The sequence below is a fragment of the Myotis davidii genome, unplaced genomic scaffold, assembly GCF_000327345.1.
Source record: "Myotis davidii unplaced genomic scaffold, ASM32734v1 scaffold209, whole genome shotgun sequence".
NCBI lineage: Eukaryota > Metazoa > Chordata > Mammalia > Chiroptera > Vespertilionidae > Myotis > Myotis davidii.
Window position 1 is genome coordinate 893,057 of NW_006300047.1, and position 22,253 is coordinate 915,309.

Consider the following 22,253-nt stretch of genomic DNA (forward strand, 5'->3'; position numbering starts at 1 on the left):
ACTAACGAGTTTTTTGAGATACCAGCTGTCTCTCGGCCGATTTTTTGCATTGAGTTGACAGAATAATTTGAGTTAACAAGCTCCTTAACAAGCTCGGTTTTGGAACAAATTAAACTCGTAAGTCAAGGCCCCACTGTATATGAAAATCTTCCTCCTGTCAGAGTCTGGGGTGCACCATGGGATCCAGAGTCAAGTCTTCACCCACCCACATGCACCTCAAAATCATGCAAGAGCCAGACCTGGCTGGCCCACCCCCATTGGGTTAGATCCAGACCCAGCCAGTCCCACCTTTGTCAAGCCCTGCTGGGCAGGGGGCGCGGCCTCAGGTCCCTTGGCCCAGCGTCCCTTGGCTCAGGTCCCTTGGCATGGCCTGAGGTCCCCCATCAAACCCCTCTGGGCAGGGCACGCAACCTGAGATCCCCCATCAAGCCCCACAATGGCAGGGGGCGCAGCCTCAGGTCCCCTGGCCTGGTTCCGGGAGGGGAGCCCAGCCTCAGGTGCCCCGATGCTGGGGTGTGGGGCATGGCCTGAGGTTCCCTGTCAAGCCCCACAGGGGGAGGGGGAGCAGCCTCAAGTCCCTGCTGATTGCTTGTTAAGGCTCGTTATGGGAACTCGGCCTCTGCTGTAGGTGCAGCCATCTTTGTGATGGAGTGACAGTCAATTTGCATATTACCTCTTTATTATATAGGGTAGGATGTCTGCTTTTATAACTGGCAATTTATACTTCTTAGACCTTTCCCTTTTATTGTCATTCCACCAACCCCCTTCCATCCTGCAACCATCAATTTATTCTCTGTATCTGTGACCTAGTTCATGTTTTGTTTATTCATTTATTTTGTTTGTTTTTAGATTCCACATATAAGTGAAATCACAAATAAGCGGCATTTGTCTTTCTGTCTTAGTTCACTCTGCACGATATCTTCTGGGCCCATCCATGTTGCAGATGGCGAGGTCTCATTCTTTTTTAGGCTGAGTCATGTTCTGTTGTCTGTATGCACCCCCTCTTTATCCATCCCTTGATGGGCATTGCTTCCCTTGTGATTACCACGAGGATTACATCTAACGTCCTGTTAATGTTGTGACCGGAAACGAACCTGGGACCCTGCATTCTGCAAGCTGGCACTCTATCCACTGAGCCAAACAGGCTAGAACAGGTGTATGTGTGATAAATGACAGATGAAGGTCTTGAGGAATTTGAAGCATTGCTGCCATTCCACAGAGGAATGCACTGTAAGGACAGAGCTGGGTCAGAGGGGATCTGACCTCAGGCCCCCAGAGGCACAGTGATTGCTGCCCTTGCCTGGAAGAGGCTCCTGTGGCGCCAAGACACAGCCTCGAGCCCAGCCGGTATGGCTCAGTGGTTGAGTGTCGACCTATGAACCAGGAGGTCAGGGTTCAAATCCCTGTCAAGGCAAATGCCCAGGTTGTACTTACCCTGCAGCTGGCGGCCCTTGTACAGGTCCCGCGCTTTGGTGGGGTGCGCCCTGGCCGTGTTGTCGCATTTCGGCTGCTCGTACCTACGAGGGGGGAAGGGAGGTCAGTGGGGTCAGGGCTCTGACGGGGGTTCTTCCCTTTCGCGCTGGTCCCAGAGCAGGACCCTTGCTGGCCCGTTAGGGTGTGGGAGTCCAGGTCGGGGGAGGGCTGAGGAGGCTCTGCTTGCTGTGGGAGGGCTCACAGGGTCGTCATGGCTGCCATGACGCACAAGCCTCAAGTGGGAGCCGGCAGAGCAGAGAGCAATCTGCTTATTAAATCACACCCTGCGCGGCCGGCGTTGAGTGTCGACCTGTGAACCAGGGGGTCAGGGTTCAAATACCTGTCAAGGCACATGCCCAGGTTGCAGGCTCGATCCCCAATGTGGGACGTGCAGGAGGCAGCCGATCCATGATTCTCATCATTGATGTTTCTCTCTCTCTCCCTCTCCCTTCCTCTTTGGAATCAATAAAAATATATTTAAAAGGCACCTAAAGGTACTATATTAAAAAACAAAGTAACAGCCTCGGAGAGGGGGGCTCAGAGAAGTGAGACCAGCGGGAGGAGGCCAGAGTGTGTGGCGCCAACCCTGGAGGAGAGGGGTGTCCATCCTCAGGCTGCAGGGTGCTGACCGTGGGAAGAGGGGTGCCGACCCTCGTGAGTGCAGAGAAGCAGCTCACAGGTCCATAGGAGCAGAGGTGTTACCGGCAGGTGGTATGAGCTTCAAAGGAATTGATGTTTCTAAGGAGGCGGCGTGGTTTAAAATAGGGAAACGGAGAGTTAGGACGTGGATTACGGAGGAAAATCAGACAGCCTGTACCTAGGAGAGCTTGGGAGCAGGTCCCCGGAGTGGGGATAGCTGCATGGGAACCAAGGCTCCGTGAGGAGAGCCGAGGGGATGGGAGGAGGCGGGAGGGGGAGACGGACAGACTAGGACAGTGATGGTGAACCTATGACACGCGTGTCAGAGGTGACACGTGAACTCATTTTTTTGGTTGATTTTTCTTTGTTAAATGGCATTTAAATATATAAAATAAATATCAAAAATATAAGTCTTTGTTTTACTGTGGTTGCAAATATCAAAAAATTTCTATATGTGACACGGCACCAGAGTTAAGTTAGGGTTTTTCAAAATGCTGACACGCCGAGCTCGTAAGGTTCGCCATCGCTGGACTAGGATGTGGCCCAGTCGGCTGGGGGCCTCTGGCAGCACGTGTCAGTGCTTGGTTCCCTCGTCTGCTCAAGTGCAGAGCAAGGGCCTGCTTCTCTGTGGTGGCCTGGGGTCAGGTAAACTGGAGGCTGGCCACACGCAGGCCCCTAAACACCGTGTTTGTCCTGTCTCAGGCTGGGCTGGGGCCTGTGCTGAGGGACGCCCTCCGTGGGGCCCTGGCCAGAAGCTGCTGGGGTTCGGTGGTGTGAGTTAGCCTACCTCACCCCTGGGCTCTCATCTGGGAATCTGTTTCTCCTCCTCAGTTGCCATAATTAGGTTAAGAAGATAAAGTCCTTGCTGTTTGGTGAGCATGTTTAAGCCAAGGTTATTTTGGGGTGGGGATGGGGGGAGGGTGTAGCATTTCCTTTTCTCTCTGCAGGTCACAGCTTAACTGTCAGTCACTTCTGCCAACGGGTCTTCACTAGGGACCACCTCATGGGGGAACCTGTGGCCTCTCTGGAGACATTTCTGGCTTCATCTAGTGCAGCGGTTCTCAACCTGTGGGTAGCGACCCCTTTGGGGGTTGAACGACCCTTTCACAGCGTCACCTGAGACCATCCTGCATATCAGATATTTGCATTACGATTCATAACAGTAGCAACATTACAGTTATGAAGTAGCAACGAAAATAATTTTATGGTTGGGTCACAACATGAGGAACTGTATTTAAAGGGCCAGGAGGTTGAGAATCACTGCTCTAGAGGGAGGCAACCAGGGATGCTGTGAACCCCCTCAGTGCACAGGACGGCCGGCAGGTACCCCGCCCAGGCGCCCGCAGTGCTGAGGGCGAGACTGCCTGCGTCCCATCTTCCTCCTGTCCCGCTCGCGGGAGCCCTTCTGGCTCTGCCTGCAGTCTGTGATTCGGACGGCTGACATTCTGGGGAAAATCCTCTTATTGTCCTGGGCGACCCACGGACGGCAGGCGTCTTTTCTGTCTTGGTCACTGCCACATGCCCAGTGCTAGCACGATGCCTGGTATACAGTTGGTGCCCAATGACTACCCATTTTTGAGTGAATGAAAAGGAACCTGTAATGAGGGCTTTTCTCTATGGATTTATTTCTCTCTGTCCAGCTTGTACAGCTCTGCCTTATACATCAGGTGAAACTTTGCTTCACTTCAAATTAAACTGATGTTAGTCCCGTCAAATCCTCTCCTGGGCATCATGTGGAATGGTGAGCGGCTTTCAGAGGTGTTGATAACGCGCCGAAAATCCCCTCTCCCGCTGTGGACAGGGGCGGAGGCGAAGAGCAGAGGCCATGAAAGTGCTTCATGTATAAAATGTCACCGTTTTTATTTGCCATTGTAAAGAGGTGTCTCTCCACCAGATTGTAACAAAATTACCACAGCTTGTTCCAAAGGAAAATTTTAATACAAGAGATTTTAGAAAATTAAACACATTTGTTTAAAAATTCTATCATGTAAACCTTAACATAACAGGGTAGTTACGATAATACTACACGTTTCAGAGCGAACCCGCCCGCGCCCAGGCCTGGGCATCGACAGCAGCCCAGACCCCACATCGTTGCCGTATTACCCCCGACGGTGTCCCTGGGACCCAGGCCGAGGCCTCCCACGGTGGATGTGGCCCCTGCACCCACAGCCCCTCCTCCTCGAAGTCAGTATCTGATGAGTCAAGCCGGGCTTACTGAGCAGCTGTGCAGGGGGCGGAGCTAAGGCTGCAGAGGTGAAGACGGTGGGTCAGGATGAATCCAGATAATAGAAACCCTAGTCAGCCCTGCCCCTCACCCCTAGAAACCGCTCCCGGCCCGGGTCGGAGTGGTCAGCACTCTGCTCTCCTCCCGAGTCCCCGGCCCCGACTCTGCAAGGGCAGCTCCTGTCTGGTCTCTGGGTGGAAACAGTCGTGAGGGTGAGCGAGTGACCTCTCCCTCCATAGCTCACCTGAGCGGCCTCATGGGCAGGTGGCAGCCTGGACAGGTCAGCTAGTGGTTTCCCAGTTTTGACGGGAAGATGTTCATGGGCCAGTAAGAACTGACCCCTGGACATTGAAATGCTAATGACCCCAGCAGGCTCTACCGTGGACGGTCATCCAGGCACCATTGTTTAGAGAAATCAGGTTTTTTCCTAAAGAAGTTGACTGGGTCGGTCGGGAAGCCCCTCAACATGGCCTTAGGGCTCCGTGACTGTAGTCAGGAGCACCCATTGGCAGTGTCCTGGCGGAAACGGTGAGAAGTCAGGAGACGGACCACGGAGGCCGCTCCAGGGCCTGCGGGCTGAGCAGGGGTTCGCGCAGAGCTCGGGCTTGTGGGCCTCCAACCTCGTGCCTGTCGATCCCGGAGCTGATGTTTGAGCTTAGAAACATAATTAAGACCGCGTGCTACAGAAACATGAAAACGAACTTTTGGCACGGAAATCTGAGATAAAATATACAGTGCTACAATTGTGCAGAAATAGCACAGAAGCTAATCTGAACAGCAAATATTTAAGGTTAGCTTTAATGAAACAATGCACAATATCTGAAACATGATCGCTGCAAGCCCCTTGCTCAGAGGCAGACGCTGCCCAGGGAAGGGCCCTCTGCCAGGCCGGCGTGCAGGCTGGGGCGCCATCCAGCGCACACCATGTCCCGAGGGAACCGCAGGGAGAGGTCCAGACAGGCGGCGTGCCCGGCTAGGAGGTACCTTAGCCAGGCTGATGTCCTGCAGGTGTGGCCGCTGGCAGGGCCCTTCTCAGGCAGGTGGGCCCACCCATCCTCAGGGCGAGGCTGAAAGTCAGCCTGTTCTGTAGTCAGTTACACGCCTGCCAAGGTGTAAGTGCCTCCCGGTGGACGGACGCTGGGCTGGTGCAGAGGAACCAAGAGGAAGGAAGGACTCTGGAGGGACAGGCTAGAAGGCCCTGCTGGGACCCAGAGAACAGGCCTGGCCCCAGGTGAGGGGCGGCCGGCACCTCTGGGCTGCCACCACAAGCAGGTGGGGTGGGCTGAGGCCTGGGACCTGGGAAACCCGTCCCATGTGATACCCAGAGAAAAAGGAGGCCACCAGCTTGAGGCCACGCCGGTGCTGGAAGCCGGCAGTGCTGCGTCTCCTGGCGGGCAGTGTGCTGGCTCCAAACCTGGGGACTCGCTACTGGGCCTCCAGGGCCGGCTGCCTCGCGTACTGGTAACAACGGTGTTATCGATCCTACGACGTGAACAGCTTTGATTGCCTCTATTTTGTTACAGGCACCACACACAACCTGCCACCCTGGTAAATTCCAGTGGTTATCAAAGGACTCATCTTAATAAGCTCCCAGCCGGGGCAGAGCCGAGCACTTATGATTAGGCCGTGCCCAATCCCCCCTCCCGCCCCCCCCAACTCTCACCACTGGGCCTCCCGCTACGTCTCATATGATAGTATCTTGTCTTCACACCTCAATCAGGTGACCCCATTTGTAACCAGGTGACCCCAATGTGCCCAGCTGTTGGTGCCACTGTGGACACGAGAGCCACCTCCTCCCCCAGGGCCCAACTGGACAAACGCTGGCTGTTCTAACTGCGGCTCTGCGCACTGCAAGGGACTGCCTGTCCCTCACAGAGCCGTGTGCCGGGGATGGATGCTGAGCTGGAGCCAGCCATGCCCAGCCGACTGCAGGTTGACTGCGGGCCGTCCTTTCTGCGGATGGTCATGGGCTGGGGGCGGTGCGCCGGGTGGTCGGCAGCCTGCCCTCGGAAGTGGATCGGGTTGAAGGGCAGGGGAAAGTCCGGAGGGGCTGGCATCTGTGCACCTGGCTGGGCCCGGGGTCTGTCTTCCTGCTCTGGGAACGGGGAAGGCCCTCCTTCCACATGCACAGCAGCTGGATGGACTAAATCCCTGCAGAACAGTCTGTTTCCAAAGTTAAGGCTCTGAGGAGTTGCTGTAATGTGCGTGTCACATGCATATCTGAGCTAAAATTAGGTGTGGTCTGTAGGTGATTCCAGGGTTTCTGCATGATCACAAAACAGGGTACAACAAGCAAGCAGCGAAGTTCCCGTGTGGCCCTAGGAATGTGCTTTTACAACCAGTGGGAGAGCAGGGCGAGTTTCCCATGAGAAATTCAGCTTCGGAAGATGGGAGGCAGGTTTCTCCTGTTTGAGGACAGGCTGAGCACCTGTCCGCCGGGCCGTGGGAGCAGGCTCCTGGAGGATTGCATGCGGACGTGTTTCGGGACAGGTGCCGGCAAAGGCTGCTGGTCAGAGCCCGTGGCCCGGGTGGGGCAGCTGAGGTGGGTGCTGACACGACCAGAAGGAGAGACATTGGGGAGCGGGCTCCGCTGTCCAGACGGCAGTGCTGGAAGGTCTCTTGGCTCTGTGACGGCGACAGAGGTGGAGCAGACAGCGTGTGGTGCGGGGCAGCTGGAGTGGGCACCTGCCCGTTTCGGAGGGCGGCTCTGTCCAGAGCAGCCGCAGTGGCCGGGCGCAGTGGGGCTGGGAGTTGAAACGAAGGAGGTTGACCCTGGACTGACCGCAGGGTCCCCTGCCACTCACTCCTGCCGCCCTGAGAACAGGCCCTCGGCCCACCTGGCTGTCCCCGGAAGGGACTCAGGCCTGTAGCTCTGCGGCTGTGCGGCCGCACCTTGGCTGTACACAGGAGGCGGCTCTCCTGTCCACGGGGCACCTTTAATACCCTGCACAGGGTTTCCTCCCAGGGACAGCCACCTGGGCCCCCCGAGGTCTGAGTGGAGCTGAGGGCTCCGGGACGTGTAGGTGGTTAGCTCCCCTGACCGTCCTTCACACGTTCGTCATCCAGGTCCCTACGGATCTGTCCCCAGGTTTCGCTCATCCCCGCACAGTCTCTTTTCAAACAACCTCACACCTGCTTTCTAGTACCTCCCAGAAATGCAGCCTCCTCCTCACAGTGCGTGCGCCCAGGGGAGAGGCAAGTCCATGATTCTGCACAGCCGGCGGCCCTGGCCCGGGAGGGTCTGACTGGAATGCAGGGGGGAGCCGGGGGAGGCCACGCTCTCATTTTATCAGTCCAGGAGCTCAGGGGCCCGGTGCTCTCGAGTCTGTCTTAGGGAATGACCATGATCTGTTCAAGGTGTACATGTGCCCCAGTTCACAGCGAGCCATGCGGCGGCCCACACTTGGGGGCCAGGTCTGCAGGCCGAGGGCCTAAGAGCCTCTGCAGAACCAAGTCTCTCACAGCCCAAGGCGCCTCGGCTGGGAAGGCGAGGCCACCGATTCCTGGGCAGCCCAGGGTGCTCCACCGTGGGGGCACCATGTTGCCACCGATGGCTGGCTGGGTGAGGCACCCCAAACCTCACAAGGTGCCTGTGGATCAGGGGCCTTGGGCTTCCTGGGGGCCGCTCCTCCCAGAAGTCAGGCGTCACCCCGGAACCACAGTTCAGCATCGCAACGGGCTCCTTCTCACACAGGCCCTGGGGTCTCCTGGGGGGAGAAGCCACAGAGCTGAGGCTGGCCATGGGGCGCTAACAAGGGGTCGTGTCTAATGGCTACTGGTGGGGGGTAAAACGGCAAGGAAACCGCCCCCGCTGGGCCGCAGGCTGCAGCAGGCAGTTGCAGGAAAAAGAGAAAGAAAGACTGTAACAGTCATTCCAGCTCCCAGCGGGAAAAGCCAAGAGGCCGTTTCTGAGGGAACCAGGGGCTCCACGCCCACCTGGCCCTCCGCCGGCCCCTGGGCTGGAGGAAGAGGAGGAAGCCTGGCTGATCGGGCAGACCCGGGAGAGAGGTGCCCACGTGTCCACGTCTGACCAGTTTAATCGGTGCCATGTGACCGGTGGAAGGTGTGCTCTCAGGTTCACCGGTGCGTGTGGCTGTCACTCCAGGTGGCAGGTCCGGCTGCCGTGGCCGGACTGGGGGCAGGTGGCCGGGGAGGCAGCAGCGCAGCACAGAGGCTGAGTCTGGGAGTCCACGGAGGTCAGAGGTCGCCACTCTGGGGCTCCACGTTGCGCGTCTCCCTGGGGTGGCTGCGGGACAGCTTGGGGAAGCGGGAGGCCACCCTGGGCCGGCTGCTCTTGCTCAGTGGCTCTCCGGGTGGGGCGGCGTCGCTGTAAGAAGAGGGGAGAAGGGTTAAGTGGGGCTCGGAGCGCAGGGATGGACGGCGGAGCAGGGCTCACGGACAGCTGCTGCCCAGCTGGCTGGTGATGCACACGGGGACACTGAGAGGCCACACTGTGGGTACACTTTCTCTTGCCAAGCCACCAGCTCTGGACCGTGTTTTAAGGCTGTGAGAGAAGGTACCAGCCACAGCCTTCACCCCTCCCCACAATCCACCCCTTTTTCATTGATCTTCCAGCAAAGGCACATTCCAGTCTGAGAAGAGAGAATGCTGTGGACACACTGCACGCACAGTCGAGAGGTGCAGCACAGACACGGGGGGGTGGGGGTGGGGGCTGGGAGAATTCATCCTAAGAGGGCAGTCAGGGCAGATGCCAGCATCGAATAAGGGCCTCCCCCAAGGGGGTCACTGACACTGGTTATCACATACGGGGCGTGGGGCGGTGAAGGCGACAGGAGCACATGTGCTGACCCACCCGCAGAGCCTGCGATGAGGACTCAGCTACAACCAAGTGGGTCCGGGGCCTCCTGGCTCGGCTGTTGGCTGGAGCCTCAGAAAAGACCAAAAGTAGGTTGTAGAGAAAGAGAAAGAGAAACAACATTCGAGGACCTGGGTTACAGGGCTCCCTCAGCTGCAGACATGAGTGAGGGAGCTGCATGGTTCTCGAGAGATTGCTGGCCTGTGTGTGACCTGGGCACGTGGTCAGGGCCCTGTCATGAGACGGGGGAAGGGAAAGCACAGTATTTCTCCAGCAACACGTGGGAGGTGGCGATTGGGGAAACGGAGTGCACGGAGTCAGTGATGTCAGTCAGGACACCGTGCAGTGTGTCCGTGTCCCACCCGCCCCAGAGGCGTGGCGTATCCGCATGGGAAAAGAGTCGTGGGGTCACGTGGGAGGGAAAGGAGACAATGGTGCACATGTGGATAAAAACAACGTGAGGTGAGGTGCAGCAGCACTCACAGCCGACACCGTAGTTCTGCGCGACCAGACAGGAGGTGGTGCTGAGTGGGCCTATGCGATGCTGTGATCTGTGAGTTTCTAAGGACAGGACTTAAAACACTCTTTTAGGGAGGGCATACCCTCCCATGTACAGGGAAACCCTGCAGGACATTCATGCCTTCCTTCATCCCAGTATCTCTCTCGAACACACAGTGGGAAGCGCTGTCCCAGGCACGGAGGATGAAACGGGGAACAAGGCAGGTTCTCCTGGCCCTGGAGCTCACAGGGGCATTAGCATGTCATCTATATATATAAAAGCCTAAATGAATGACTGAACGATTATTCGACAGGTCACTATGACGTGCACTGACCACCAGGGGGCAGACATTCAACACAGGAGCTGCCCCCTGGTGGTCAGTGCGCTCCCACAGTGGTAGCGCCGCTCAGCTGACCACTGGGCTCCAGACCCCGGGCTCACAGCTGGTGAGCACAGCTGCGGTGGCACTACCGAGCAGCAGCAGTGACAGGCACAGTGGGGCTGGATTAAGTGGGAGCAGTGTGGCACCCAGCACGGACTCGGGCTCCTCCCTGGCCGCCTGCCGCTTCACGCACTACTATATCCCTCGGGGGATGTTGGGCTGCTGGTTCCAATCCCAAAACTGGCCATCCCACATCCCCCGAGGGGTCCCAGATTGCTAGAGGGTGCAGCCAGGCAGAGGGACCCCACGGGTGCATGAATCCGTGCCCCAGGCCTCTAGTATAGTATAAAGGTTTAGGTTACAAATGCAGCCAGAGCCCCCGAGGGGCCAGCTGCCTGAAGATGGCAGGAAGTGCCCCGAGAGGGGCAGGGAGTGAAGGGCGCAGCTGAAGGCTGGTTGTGTTTTAAGTGACTCCTGCATGCTGGGCAGAGGGTGGGCTGGAGGGCCAGTGGTCTGGGCCCACGGTGCACTCAGAGGGCAGGCTGTGGCTGTGAGCGCAGGGCTGGTAAACTCTGACCTCCCACGGCTACCGTCACACAGTGGCTCAGGACCACACAGCTGTGATGCACTGTCCTACAGTCCTGGAGGGCAGACACCCAGAATGGGACTTCCAGGGCGGAAGTCAGGGCGCATCTGTTTCCCCACCTTTTCCGGCACCTCCAGCTGGCGGTCTCCATCGCCAAAGCCGAAGGTCAAGTACCCTCGACCTTACCCCCTCTAAGGACCCCGTGACCACACCGGGCCTGGGTAACCTCCCTCTTCTGAGACCCCGAGTCACAGATGCGGGGTCCCCTCTGCCACGGAAAGGGGCACAATCACGGGTCCCAGGGAGCAGGGTGCAGGCATTTTGGGGGCCATTATTCTGCCTAGCACAGATGCTTCTTTCCTTCCTTTTTATCAGCACTTATTATCGTTACTTCTTAACGTTGTATAACTGAACAGTCCTTACTCCAATGAACCTTTGTGAATATTTTGGTTTGAAACACTTTAAAGTACAGCAAAATATTTCATTAGGTGCTGCTAATCTGTGCATTTTTTAAACTTTTTTTTTCCAATTATAGTTGACATACACTATTATATTAGTTCGAGATGTAAAACATAGTGATTAGACATGTGTATGCCTTATGAAGTGCTCACCCATAAGTCTACACCCACCTGACACCATACACAGTTATTACAATATTATCGACTACATTCCCCGTGCTGTGCTTAACATCCCTGTGACTGTTTTATTCCTGGCGATTCATACATCCTAACCCCTTCACCTTTTCTCCAAGTCTCCCAAGTCCCCGCCCCTCTGGCAACCATTACTTTGTTCTCTGTACCTATGAATCTGTTTGTTTTTATCTATTTACTAGAGGCCCAGTGCATAAATTCGTGCACAGGTAAGGTTCCTAGCAGCTGCCGGCCGGGGCCTCCCTCTGTTCCACGCCGCCCCATCGTGGTCAGTGTGCATCATAGTGAGCGATCCAACTCCCGATGGGTCGAACTCCCAAGGGTACACTTGCATGTTAGGCTTTTATATATATAGATTTTGTTTGTTTTATTAGTAGATTCCACATATAAATGAAATCATGTGGTATTTGTCTTTCTGTGTGTGACATATTTCACTCAGTACAAGAGTCATATTCTTTTTTATTTGTCTACTGATGGACACTCAGGTTATTTCTATAGCTTGGCTATTGCAAATAATGCTGCAATGAATATAGGGGTGAATATGTCTTTTCGATTTCTTCAGATAAATACCCAGAAGTGGGCTTGCTGGATCATGTAGAAGTGTTATTTTTAATTTTTTGAGGAACCTCCATACTATTTTCCTTGGTGGCTGCACCAGTCTGCATTCCCACCAGCAGTGCACAAGGGTTTTCTCTCCACCTCCTCACCAACACTGTCGTTTGTTGATTTATTGAAGGCAGCCATTCTGACAGGTGGGAGGTGATATGTGTGGTCTTAATTTGCATTTCCTGTCAGTGACATTGAACATCTTTTCATATGTCTATTGGCTGTCTGTGTGTCCTCTTTGGAGAAATGTCTATTCAGGTCTGCCCATTTCTAATCAGATTGTTTTTGGAGTTTAGTCATATGAGTTCCTTACTATAAGTATTTTGGGTATTAACTCCTTAATGGATGTATCATTGGCGAGTGCCTTCTCCCATTCAGTAGGTTGTCATTTTGTTGAGGTTTCCTTTGCTGCATAGACTGAGATTTGAATAGGAAGTGGTGAGATTACAGCTGGTAGAAAATATGAGAAATAAGGAAAAGACTTGTATAATACATACCTCACTGGACCAAAACACTTTAAAAAACAAACCTAACTAATGTGAGCTCCCTCTCCTGTCCCTGGGCTCCGTGCCAGGGCTCCCCACTGCGTCCTGAGCCACACTGGGCTTACAGGCAGAGAATCGCCTATGGACGGGCCCTGGGCTCGGGGGCCAGGCCTCCCGGGGAGTAGGTGGCAGATCCGGCTCATCCAAGCCCAGTCCAGCTGAGTGAGGGAATGAGACACACCCAAAAGGAAATGTGACCCCACAGGGTTCCTTCCCTGGTCTTAGGGGTGGTTCTGTTTAGGATGATCTGATTTTCACGCCTCTCCAGGGAAGCGACCACTGTGCTCAGTGAGACTCCCCTTGTGCTGAGTTGGGGACGGTAGCTCAGTATGACGACAGATGAAATCCCTCTGCTATTACCCGTTGGCCTGGGAGCCTGGGTGCTGGGGTCCAACCCCAGCAGGTCCAGGGGTCCCCAAATGTGTGGACGGAGTCGGCGAAGAAGGAATGACACGGAGACAGCGTTCAGTTGATCAGCAGCCTTGCCAGGATCTCTAGCCACAATCTCCAGCCAAGTACTGTGTCCATGTTCTCTTGCTAGGTTCTCCAGCCAGGTTCTCCAGGTTCTCCAGCCAGGTTCTGTAGCCATGCTCTCACACTAGGTTCTCCAGCCCGAAATCTCCATTCCAGGGAGTAAAGATTATGTACTTAAGCATGATTGTTCATAGTTAAAGTGATTAATTACCCACCTGGCAGTTAAGAGGTTTTATTCCCTCCCTAACTTCAGGGGAAAATCCCTACCTGGGGAAACGACCTTTCTCAGAGAGGTGACCTTGGTTAAAACACATAGTGCCAAGAAGGTGACCAAACATATTAAGAAGTATGCCATATATGCCAGGTCCCTTGAAACAGCAAGGATGGACCAGCTCCCGGCACCTGGGTGTGCTTTCCTTCTGAGTGCGGAAGGGAAGGAAACATCTGACCTTGACCAGGGTGGAGTCCCCCTCCCGAGAGCCATTTCTGTGGCCAGTCCAGCTGCTTGCCGCTCGGTCCCCCTTCAGAAGGGCATTTACCGAGGGCCCAGAGACAACATGGCCCTTTCTCCTTTCCGTGTTACCAACGCCTCTTCCTCCCCAAGTGTCCCAGAGGACGGGTGGAAGATGCTGGAAGGAATGTCCCCTGCGTAGGTGGGCTTACGTGTAAGTGTCTTTTAAACCACCCCCCTCACACGGGGCCCGACCCTAAGCCTTGGCCATCACTGGGCGTGACAGGCAGGCAGGATGAGCCCTGCTTGCTGTGAGCAGCCACTGGGCCTGACTTAGTGGCTCTTGGGGAGGGAGAGTCACAAGTCAATGGGGCCAAGGACAGGGGCCACTTCATTTTGTTTTTCAACCAATGGCACCGACTGTGTGGGAAGGCAGCCTGGGGCAGGGGGCAGGACGGGGCTCTGAGCCAGGTGCCCGCATCCAGTCATGGCCCTGCTGTCTTTCAGACTCATTCCCTTGTCTGTCCCATGGGGACGATGATCAGTGCTGTGACAGGGATGAGAGTGAACCCACGCAAAGCCACCTGCCAGCCACATTTCCTTGCTCTGCTGCTATAACAAAGGTGGGTGGTTGTGAGCATTATGTGGATAAAGCTGGGACAATAACCACTCAGAACTGTGGGCTCTGCCAGGTACCATGGGAGGCCCTGGTGCACAGAGGTGAACAGGAGTCTGAGGAGTCCACAGCCTCGTTGGGGAGCAGGCAGGGTGAGCCCAGAGCAGACTGTGACAGTGGAACACGGTGGCTGCTTCACACCGGGAACACAGGGTGCTGAGCACTGGTAGTGAGAGGGCTTCCTGGAGAGGAAGAGCGAGGACAGGCAGTGGGAGTTGGATGGTTCGCCGTGAGAGGGCTCTTTAGATTTGCCTGAAGGCTACAGCCCTTTGGTGGCTGTGTGGGCCCAGCGACTTCCCTCCCTGGAAGCAGGACTGACCTTGGGGCTGTCAAACACCCACGGCTGACTCAGTGAGTGCAGCTGGTACCCAGGGTGGACTGGAATGGGGGGGGTGCCAGGCACAGCTCAGTCTAAAGGTCAGAGCAGCAGTGACAGGAGCTAAGCCCACTAGGGTTGGGTGAGTGGGCAGGACTATTGTAATAATTCCCACAAACAGGAGAGTGGATGGCGCCAAGGCTCCCGGAAGATGAGCTGGCTGGGGCCAGCTGAGTGCAGACGCTGTGGCAGGTCCATAACTAGTGGGTGATGGGTGACAGGGCGGGTGATAGGGCAGCTGATGAGCAGGGCTGGTGCTGTTGAAAGTGCTGAGCTGGCCGAAACCGGTTTGGCTCAGTGGATAGAGCGTCGGCCTGCGGACTGAAAGGTCCCAGGTTCGATTCCGGTCAAGGGCATGTACCTTGGTTGCGGGCACATCCCCAGTAGGAGATGTGCAGGAGGCAGCTGATCGATGTTTCTCTCTCATCGGTGTTTCTAACTCTCTATCTCTCTCCCTTCCTCTCTGTAAAAAATCAATAAAAAAAAAAAAAAGTGCTGAGCTGGAGCGAAGAGAGTGGGGACAGGACTCATTGGCACATATGAAGCCAAACCACACAAAACTGACATTTATTTTCCAGGTCAAAAACCATCTAATAGTTTCATGGACCTGTTGGCCATTTGCATGTCTTCTTTGGAAAAAAATGTCTATTCAAGTCCTTGGCCTATTTTTAAAACAGAGAAATGCAAAACCACAGTGATACTCCCTCACACCTGTCAGGATGGCTGGCATCTAGAAAACAGGACAGTGACTGTCGGTGAGGGAGTGGCAGACTCGGTGGGAAAGCAAAACGGTGCCGCCGCTCTCGCCAACAGTGTGGAGGTGCCTCAAAACTCACAAAAGGGACTGCCTTCTGACCCAGCTATCCCACTGCTGGGTTTTATCCTAAGAACTGAAATCGGGCTCTCAGGGAGATCTCTGCCCTCCTGCTCACTGCAGCATTATTCACAACAGCCGAGATTCGCAAATCCCCCTAACCCTGGGTGGGCAAGTGGATAAAGCAGGTGTGGTGTGTGCACACAGTGGGACAGTCTCTGTGACAACTCGGAGGACACTGTGCTGAGTGAACCGAGCCCGTCACAGAAGGACAAACACCTCAACACCTAACAGTCAAACTCACAGAATCAAAGGCTGGAGTAGTGACTAGAGGTGGGGAGAGGTGAGGGTGGGGGAGTTACTAATCAATAGCCACAGGGTTTCAGTTGAGCAAGAATAAGCTTTAGAGATGTCACATAGCACGGTACCCACAGCCAACAGTAATGTGTGGTACACTTAAAATTTGCCAAGAGCGTAGAGTGCATGTTAAATTCCTGGGGTTTAAGAGTGGTACCTGCAGGCATGGGGTGGTGGGTGTGTGCAGCCTGGTGGGGAGGGTGCTGGGAGATGGAGGAAGGGGAGGAGCCTTGGCCAGGCCGGAGGTGCATCCACAGAGCCCAGGGCATGTGCCGGAAGTTCCAAGGCAGAGGGAAGACCTCAGGTTGATGAGGAAAGACTTAAATAAGGGCCATTGATTTTTTTTTTTTTAACTAAGGCTCCCTGGAGCCCTGCAGCTGCTGCCTCCAATCCCATCACCTTCTCTGTCTTCGAAATTAAATTCTCATTCCACACAGCCCGCGTTAGCGCCAACTCCCTGCCTCGCGCCCCAGTGAGACCTAGGGAGGGGCAGTGCCGGTTTACCTGCCGCTCGAGCATCAGGCCACGGAGAAAGCAGCTGCCTCTTCCCCAGCAGCCTGTGCTTCTGTGACACGGTGGCTGGTGGCTCTGGGGCTGGGCAAGGGCCAAGCCGGTGAGCAAAGCACCACTGCATTCCTGATTCTCCTGACTACTCAGTGCCGCGCTGTGTCTGCCCCAATTTTACAGACAAGAAAGGGGGGTCTGGAAGGCAGGAAAGGCCCTGTCCCCCAGAAGGGATTTCCAAAGGCCACGCAGTCATTGATCGAACTCCGTATCCGAGTCAGAAAACCTGCGTTCCTTCCGTTAGACGGGTTAGGACCTTGGTGCGGCACGACCCTCCCAAGACTCAGTTCTCTGACCTGTGAAATGGGGATGGTGCCGGTCCTGCCTGCCATTCACGTATCGTTGGCACATACGTCTTGAGCCTGTTAGCGTTAGGAATCGTGGTGTCTCTTCCGAGGCCCTGAGATAACTGACAAGGATGCGAGCAGCACCGGAAGTCTGGCAGAATCTTCAGAACCTGGGTTGCGTGCCATCAACACACCAAGGGACCTGGTAGAGGCTTTTTACAAAGACTTTACAAACTACTGAAATACAGCGAATTCCCAAACCTCCCATCCCTCTTCCCCAGAGCCACCTCCTCAACGCTCATCGTCGGCCAGGGGAGTGGCTGCGAGGCCCTTTCTGGAACACAACCAGCCTCTTGGTCTGGATCCACCTGAGGTGGTCTTGTGTCCCAGCAGGGCCGCGGGGCTCCAGAGATGGAGAGAGGTGGTATTTGGTGGGGGGTTTGGAGACAACTTGAAGAAATGTCGGCGAACAAGCGGGCAGTCAGCCTTAGGAAGTATCTGTCAGCGACGAGGGCGAGATAACTGTGGGCCTGCCATATGAAGACCTGGTGACAAACACTGCTCCCGGGCCGGGGCTGGACCTTGTGCCGGGCTCTGGGAAGATCACAGCCTCAGCTCTGGCCTTCAAGCTGCTCAGACTAGGGATCTGACTGGGGGGCAGGCAGGGAACACAGCGACCACACAAGCCAAGCACAGCGCTGGGGACAGAGGGAGCTGGGAGGACCGAGCACCGAGGGATGAGGAGGGCTCAGTGAGGACCGGGGAAGGAAAGGGCTTCCGAGCAGAGGGACGGCCTGGAACAGGCCCCCGGAGGAGAAAGACGGGCTGTGGGGAAGCTGCTGTTGGATGCAGGGCAGTGTTTGGGCCACGAAAGCCAGGGATGGCAGACAGGTGAGGTACACGGCCTCTGCTGATCCACTTTCCAGAGGTGAGACCACTCAGCCAGTGGTGAGCCAGGGCTCAGCATTTCCATGGGAACAAAACTCATGACATTCAGACTTGGGCAGTTTCCCTGTCACTGGGTCACTTCTATGACCAATATGCACGACCACTTTAGGTGCCACACTTGCCAACTAAGGACATGACACACATTCCACAGCCCAGCTGCCCCTATCTGCACTGTCGCTGATGCCGACGTGATAGAAAGCACAGGCTCTCAGAATAAAGGCCACTCCCTCAGCATCTGCACCGTCTTCACGCGGAGGAGGCTGTCAGGACAGGCTCCAGGCCTCAGGCAGGATCTCAGAACTACTGTCTAGGTGACCTGGAAGCCCCCCCGGCCCCCAGGTCAGTGTGAAGGGGAGGCCACTTGGGGGGCCCAGAATTCTTATCATGGGAAGTGGCCAGGACTGAGGCCCGGGCCCTGTGCCAGGGCTGTGACAAGGACATGTGCAGTGTCCCCAGATTACACCTCTATCATCTCTTACACTCTCCTTCCTGCTTCCCCACACCGGCATATCCCCATGTAATAGGCAAAGAGATGCCTTTAAATACCTTTGGCCTGTATGTAAAAATCCATAAACATGGGTTTAATACACATTAAAACAAATTAAAAAAAAAGACATTTCTAATGTATCACCATGGTTCACCCACCACCCAAATGCAGGGTGAGTGTTCTCTTCTTCACAATGTTTGTTTTGGGCAGGTTAGATGCATCTCAGGCATCATGCTCCATGGAAGGAGCCAGGCTCAAGGCTGCACCGCTGCCTCCACTTGTGACGTCTGGAAAAGGCCACGCTGCAGGGGCGAGGGCAGGTGGAGAGCACAAGGGGCTGTCAGAGCTGGGCCCTAGGGAATGCTGGGGTGAGGAAGCTTTCCAGCTTATGGTGCTGGTGCATGACTCCATGCATTTGCCAACACACACAGAACTGTCTACACTAATAAAAGAGTAAAATGGTAATTGGTGTACAACACTACCCTTTTCATTGGCTAATCAGGGCTATATGCAAATTAACTGCCAACTCAGATGGCAGTTAACTGACAACAAAGATGGCGGTTAATTTGCATATGTAGGCACAATGCAGGGATGCGAAAGGGAAAGCAGGAAGAAGCCCCCTGCCACTGACAGTGATGGGAAACCCAGGGGGGAGCTAAGAGCTGGGGGGCAGGGCAAAGGCGGCCCTGGGGCCACCTTTGCCCTGCCCCAGCCATGATCGGAGAATCAGGCGCCTTTGCCGCCCTGGCCAGTGATAGCAGGAAGTAGGGGTGGAGCCAGTGATGGGAGCTGGGCACGGTCGAAGCTGGCAGTCCCGGGAGCTAGGAGTCCCTTGCCTGTGCCTAAAGTGGAGCCCACGATCGCGGGGCCGCTGCAGCTGCGGGTCCCCGCGGCCCGGGCCAGACGCGTTAGGCCTGGGCAGGGGCGGAGCATGCAACCGCGGGAGCTGGGGGTCCCCCGCCTAGGCCTGACACCTCTGCCGGAGGCCTCAGGCCTGGTCAAGGGGCCGATCTGGTGATTGGTGATCGGAGGGTGATGAGGGTCAACTCCTCCGGCCGAGGCATCAGACCTGGGCGGGGGGCTGGGGGTCCCCTGCCCAGGCCTGATACCTGGGCCAGAGGCATCAGGCCTGGGCTGGGGGCAGAACCAGTGATGGGGGAAATGAGGGTCCCCTGCCCAGGCCTGACACCTCTGTCAGTGGCGTCAGGCCTGGGCAAGGGGCCAATCCTGCGATTGGAGGGTAATGGGGGTCAACGCCTGAGGGCTCCCAGTATGTGAGAGGGGGCAGGCTGGGCTGAGGGACACCCCCCCACACACACACACCCAGTGCATGAATTTCGTTCCCCGGGCCCCTTGTATAATAATAAAAAGGGGAAATCTGACCACCTAAGTTATACCTCAATCTCAAAAAGCTTGGCTGGAAAAGGCCGTCTTTTTACATTTCCGCTTTCCCAGCATGAGTGAGCACCTCCCATTGGCCTGGGTCTCCGGGAGACAGTGACCTCTCCTTCCTGGAGTAGAAAGGGCAGGGCGCTGGGGACAGAAATCTTTGACTTGGTTGATTATGAGCTGAGCTACCTGGACAGGTCGCTGATGCTCCACTGGATTCGATTTCTCACGTGTAAGATGAGATCACAGTAAAAAGATAAATGGCAATTTAAAAATGGCCAAAGGGTTTGACAGCCATTTCTCCAAAGAAGATATACAAATGACCAGTCAGAATATGAAAAGATACTCAACATCATCAGTCATCAGACACCACTTCACACCCACTAGGGCAGTGGTTCTCAACCTTGGCTGCACATTAGAATCACCTGGGAATCTCTTTAAAATCCTGATTTCTGGGGCCTCATCCTCCGGAAATTCTGTTTCTTTGTTACTAATGTTGTGGCCCCAACCCATAACAAAGAAACAGAATTTCTGGAGGATGAGGCCCAGAAATCAGGATTTTAAAAAGATTCCCAGGTGATTCTACTGTGCAGCCAAGGTTGAGAACCACTGCACTAGGGGCTGCACTCAATAGGTCACACAATAGCAAGTGCTGGTGAGGACGAGGAGACATCTGCTGGTGCGAGGGTAAAAGGGTGCAACCGCTTTGGTTTTTGTTTAAATAAATTCTTACTTTTCAGTTACAGTTGACGTACAGTATTATTAGATATTATTAGTTTCAGGTGTACACCCCAGTGATCAGACATTTATATAACGTGTGAAGTGATCATCCTGATAAAGCTCGTACCCACCTGGCACCACATAGTTATTACACTATTGCTATTCCCTATGCTGTACTTTCCATTCTTGCGACTAACTACCAACGTGCACTTTAATCCCCCACCTTTTTCACCCATCCCCCCAAGCTCCCTCCCATCTGGCAACTGTCACAATGGTCTCTGTATCAGTGAGTGCTTCTGTTCTGCTTGTTCACTCATTTATTGTTTATATTGCAGGTATCAGTGGAATTATGGCATGTCTTCCTCTGTCTGACTTATTTCCCTCAGCCAGTACTCTCTAGGTCCATCCATGTTGTTGCAGACAGCGATTTCATTCTTTTTAAATGGCTGAGTCACATTCATTGCGTATACGCACCACTTCTTTACTGAGGTTGCTCCCATACCTTGGCTCTTGTAAATAATGCTGCAATGAATAGATGGCTGTGCGTCTTTTTTTACTTAGTGTTTTGGGTTTTTTAAATACCCAGAAGTGGGCTTGCAGGGTCCTTCTTTATCCCTTATTACAGCCTTTGTTTAAAGTCTATTTTGTCTGGTATAGACCTTGCTACCCCAGCTTATTTATTCATTTTCATTTTCACAAGATATCTTTTACCATCCATCCCTTTCTATCTGAAGTGTTCTGTGGACAGCATATGGAAGGTTCTTCTTTTGAAGGCTCTTGTTTTGTTATTAAGCTACCTTATGTCTTTTGTAATATGTATTCAATTTGCATTTAAAGTAATTGTTGATGTATGTATTGTTATTTCATTATTCATATTTTAAAATCTTATTTTTAAAGAAGAGCGTTTAACATTTCATATAATACTGGTTTGGTGGTGATGAACTCCTTTAGCTTTTTCTTGTCTGTGAAGCTCTTTATCTGGCCTTCAATTCTAAATGATAGCTTTGCTGGGGAGAGTGATCTTGGTTGTAGGTCCTGCATTTTATCACTTTGAATATTTCTTGCCACTCCCTTCTTGCCCACAAAGTTTCTGTTGAGAATCAGCTGACAGTCGTATGGGTATTCCCTTGTAGGTAACTAACACTTTTCTCTTGCTGCATTTAAGATTCTCTCTTTGTCTGTAACCTTTAGCATTTTAATTATGATGTGTCAGGTGTGAGCCTCTTTGGGTTCATCTTGTTTGGGACACTCTGTGCTTCCTGTACTTGTAAGTCTATTTCTTTTATCAGGTTAAGGAAGTTTGAAGTCATTATTTTTTCAAATAGGTTTTCAATTCCCTGTTCTCTCTCTTCTCCCTCCACGATGCAAATGTTGGCTCTTGAAGTTGTCCCAGAGACTCTTCATTCTCATTTTTGCGGGGACTCTTTTCTTCTAGCTGTTCTGATTGGGTGTTTTCCACTTCCTTATCTTCCAAATTACTGATTTGATCCTCTACTTCATCTACTCCACTGCTGGTTCCCTGTAATGCATTCTTCATTTCGTTAGTGTATTCTTCAGTTATGACTGGTCCTTTTTTATGTTTTCTATGTCTGTTTTTATATATTTCCTATCTCTTTGTTGAAGTTCTAAGTTCATCGAGCATTCTTATAATCGGTGTTTTGAACTCTGCATCTGGTAGATTGCATATCTCCATTGTGTTTAGTTCTTTTTCTGGAGTTTTGTTCTGTTCTCTCATTTGGGACGTGTGTTGTTTTTTTTGTCTCCTCATTTTGGCTGCCTCCCTGTGTTGTGGAGCTGCTATGTCTCCAGTCCAGTAGAGTGGCCTTAGGTAGTAGGTGTCCTATAGGGTCCAGTGGCACAGCTTTCTCAGTTACTTGAGCCAGGCACTCGAGGTGTGCCCCTCCTTTTGTAGCTGAGTCCTGATTGCTGTTGGAACATCCACGGGAGGGATTTACCCCTAGGCCAATCAGCTGAGAGAACTGGCTGCAACCACATTGGAGCATCTGCTGTGCAGGGGCAGGCCCCACGGAGCAGACATTGCTTCAGTGGGGCTCTGGTGCCCAATGATTCTGCCCATTCAGTGTGTCACTTGTGGAGGAGATTGGGTGCTTCCTCAGTATGGCTGTCACGGTCCCCTGGGTACACTGGCTCTGGGGCCTCCTGAAGATGCAGGCCAAGGTCAGCTGCTGCCTGTGCCCTGCCCTGGGCCACCCAGCTACAAAGTTATCTGCAGATGGTTGCTACTTGTGCTGGGCTTGGAGATGCTGGGAGAGGCCAAGCTGGGAACCAA

General features: G+C 54.0%; 1 protein-coding gene across 1 annotated transcript in view; it reads right to left on the reverse strand.

The window, feature by feature from the left end:
* Positions 1–5,990: 5,990 nt before the first annotated feature.
* LOC102763755 (sorting nexin-29) overlaps positions 5,991–22,253 on the reverse strand; it is a 440,536-nt gene continuing 424,273 nt past the window's right edge. Inside the window, exon 23 of the mRNA XM_015572131.1 lies at positions 5,991–8,663. Coding sequence (XP_015427617.1) covers positions 8,534–8,663 — 130 coding nt within the window. The 3' untranslated portion in view covers positions 5,991–8,533. The remainder of the gene's footprint in view (positions 8,664–22,253) is intronic.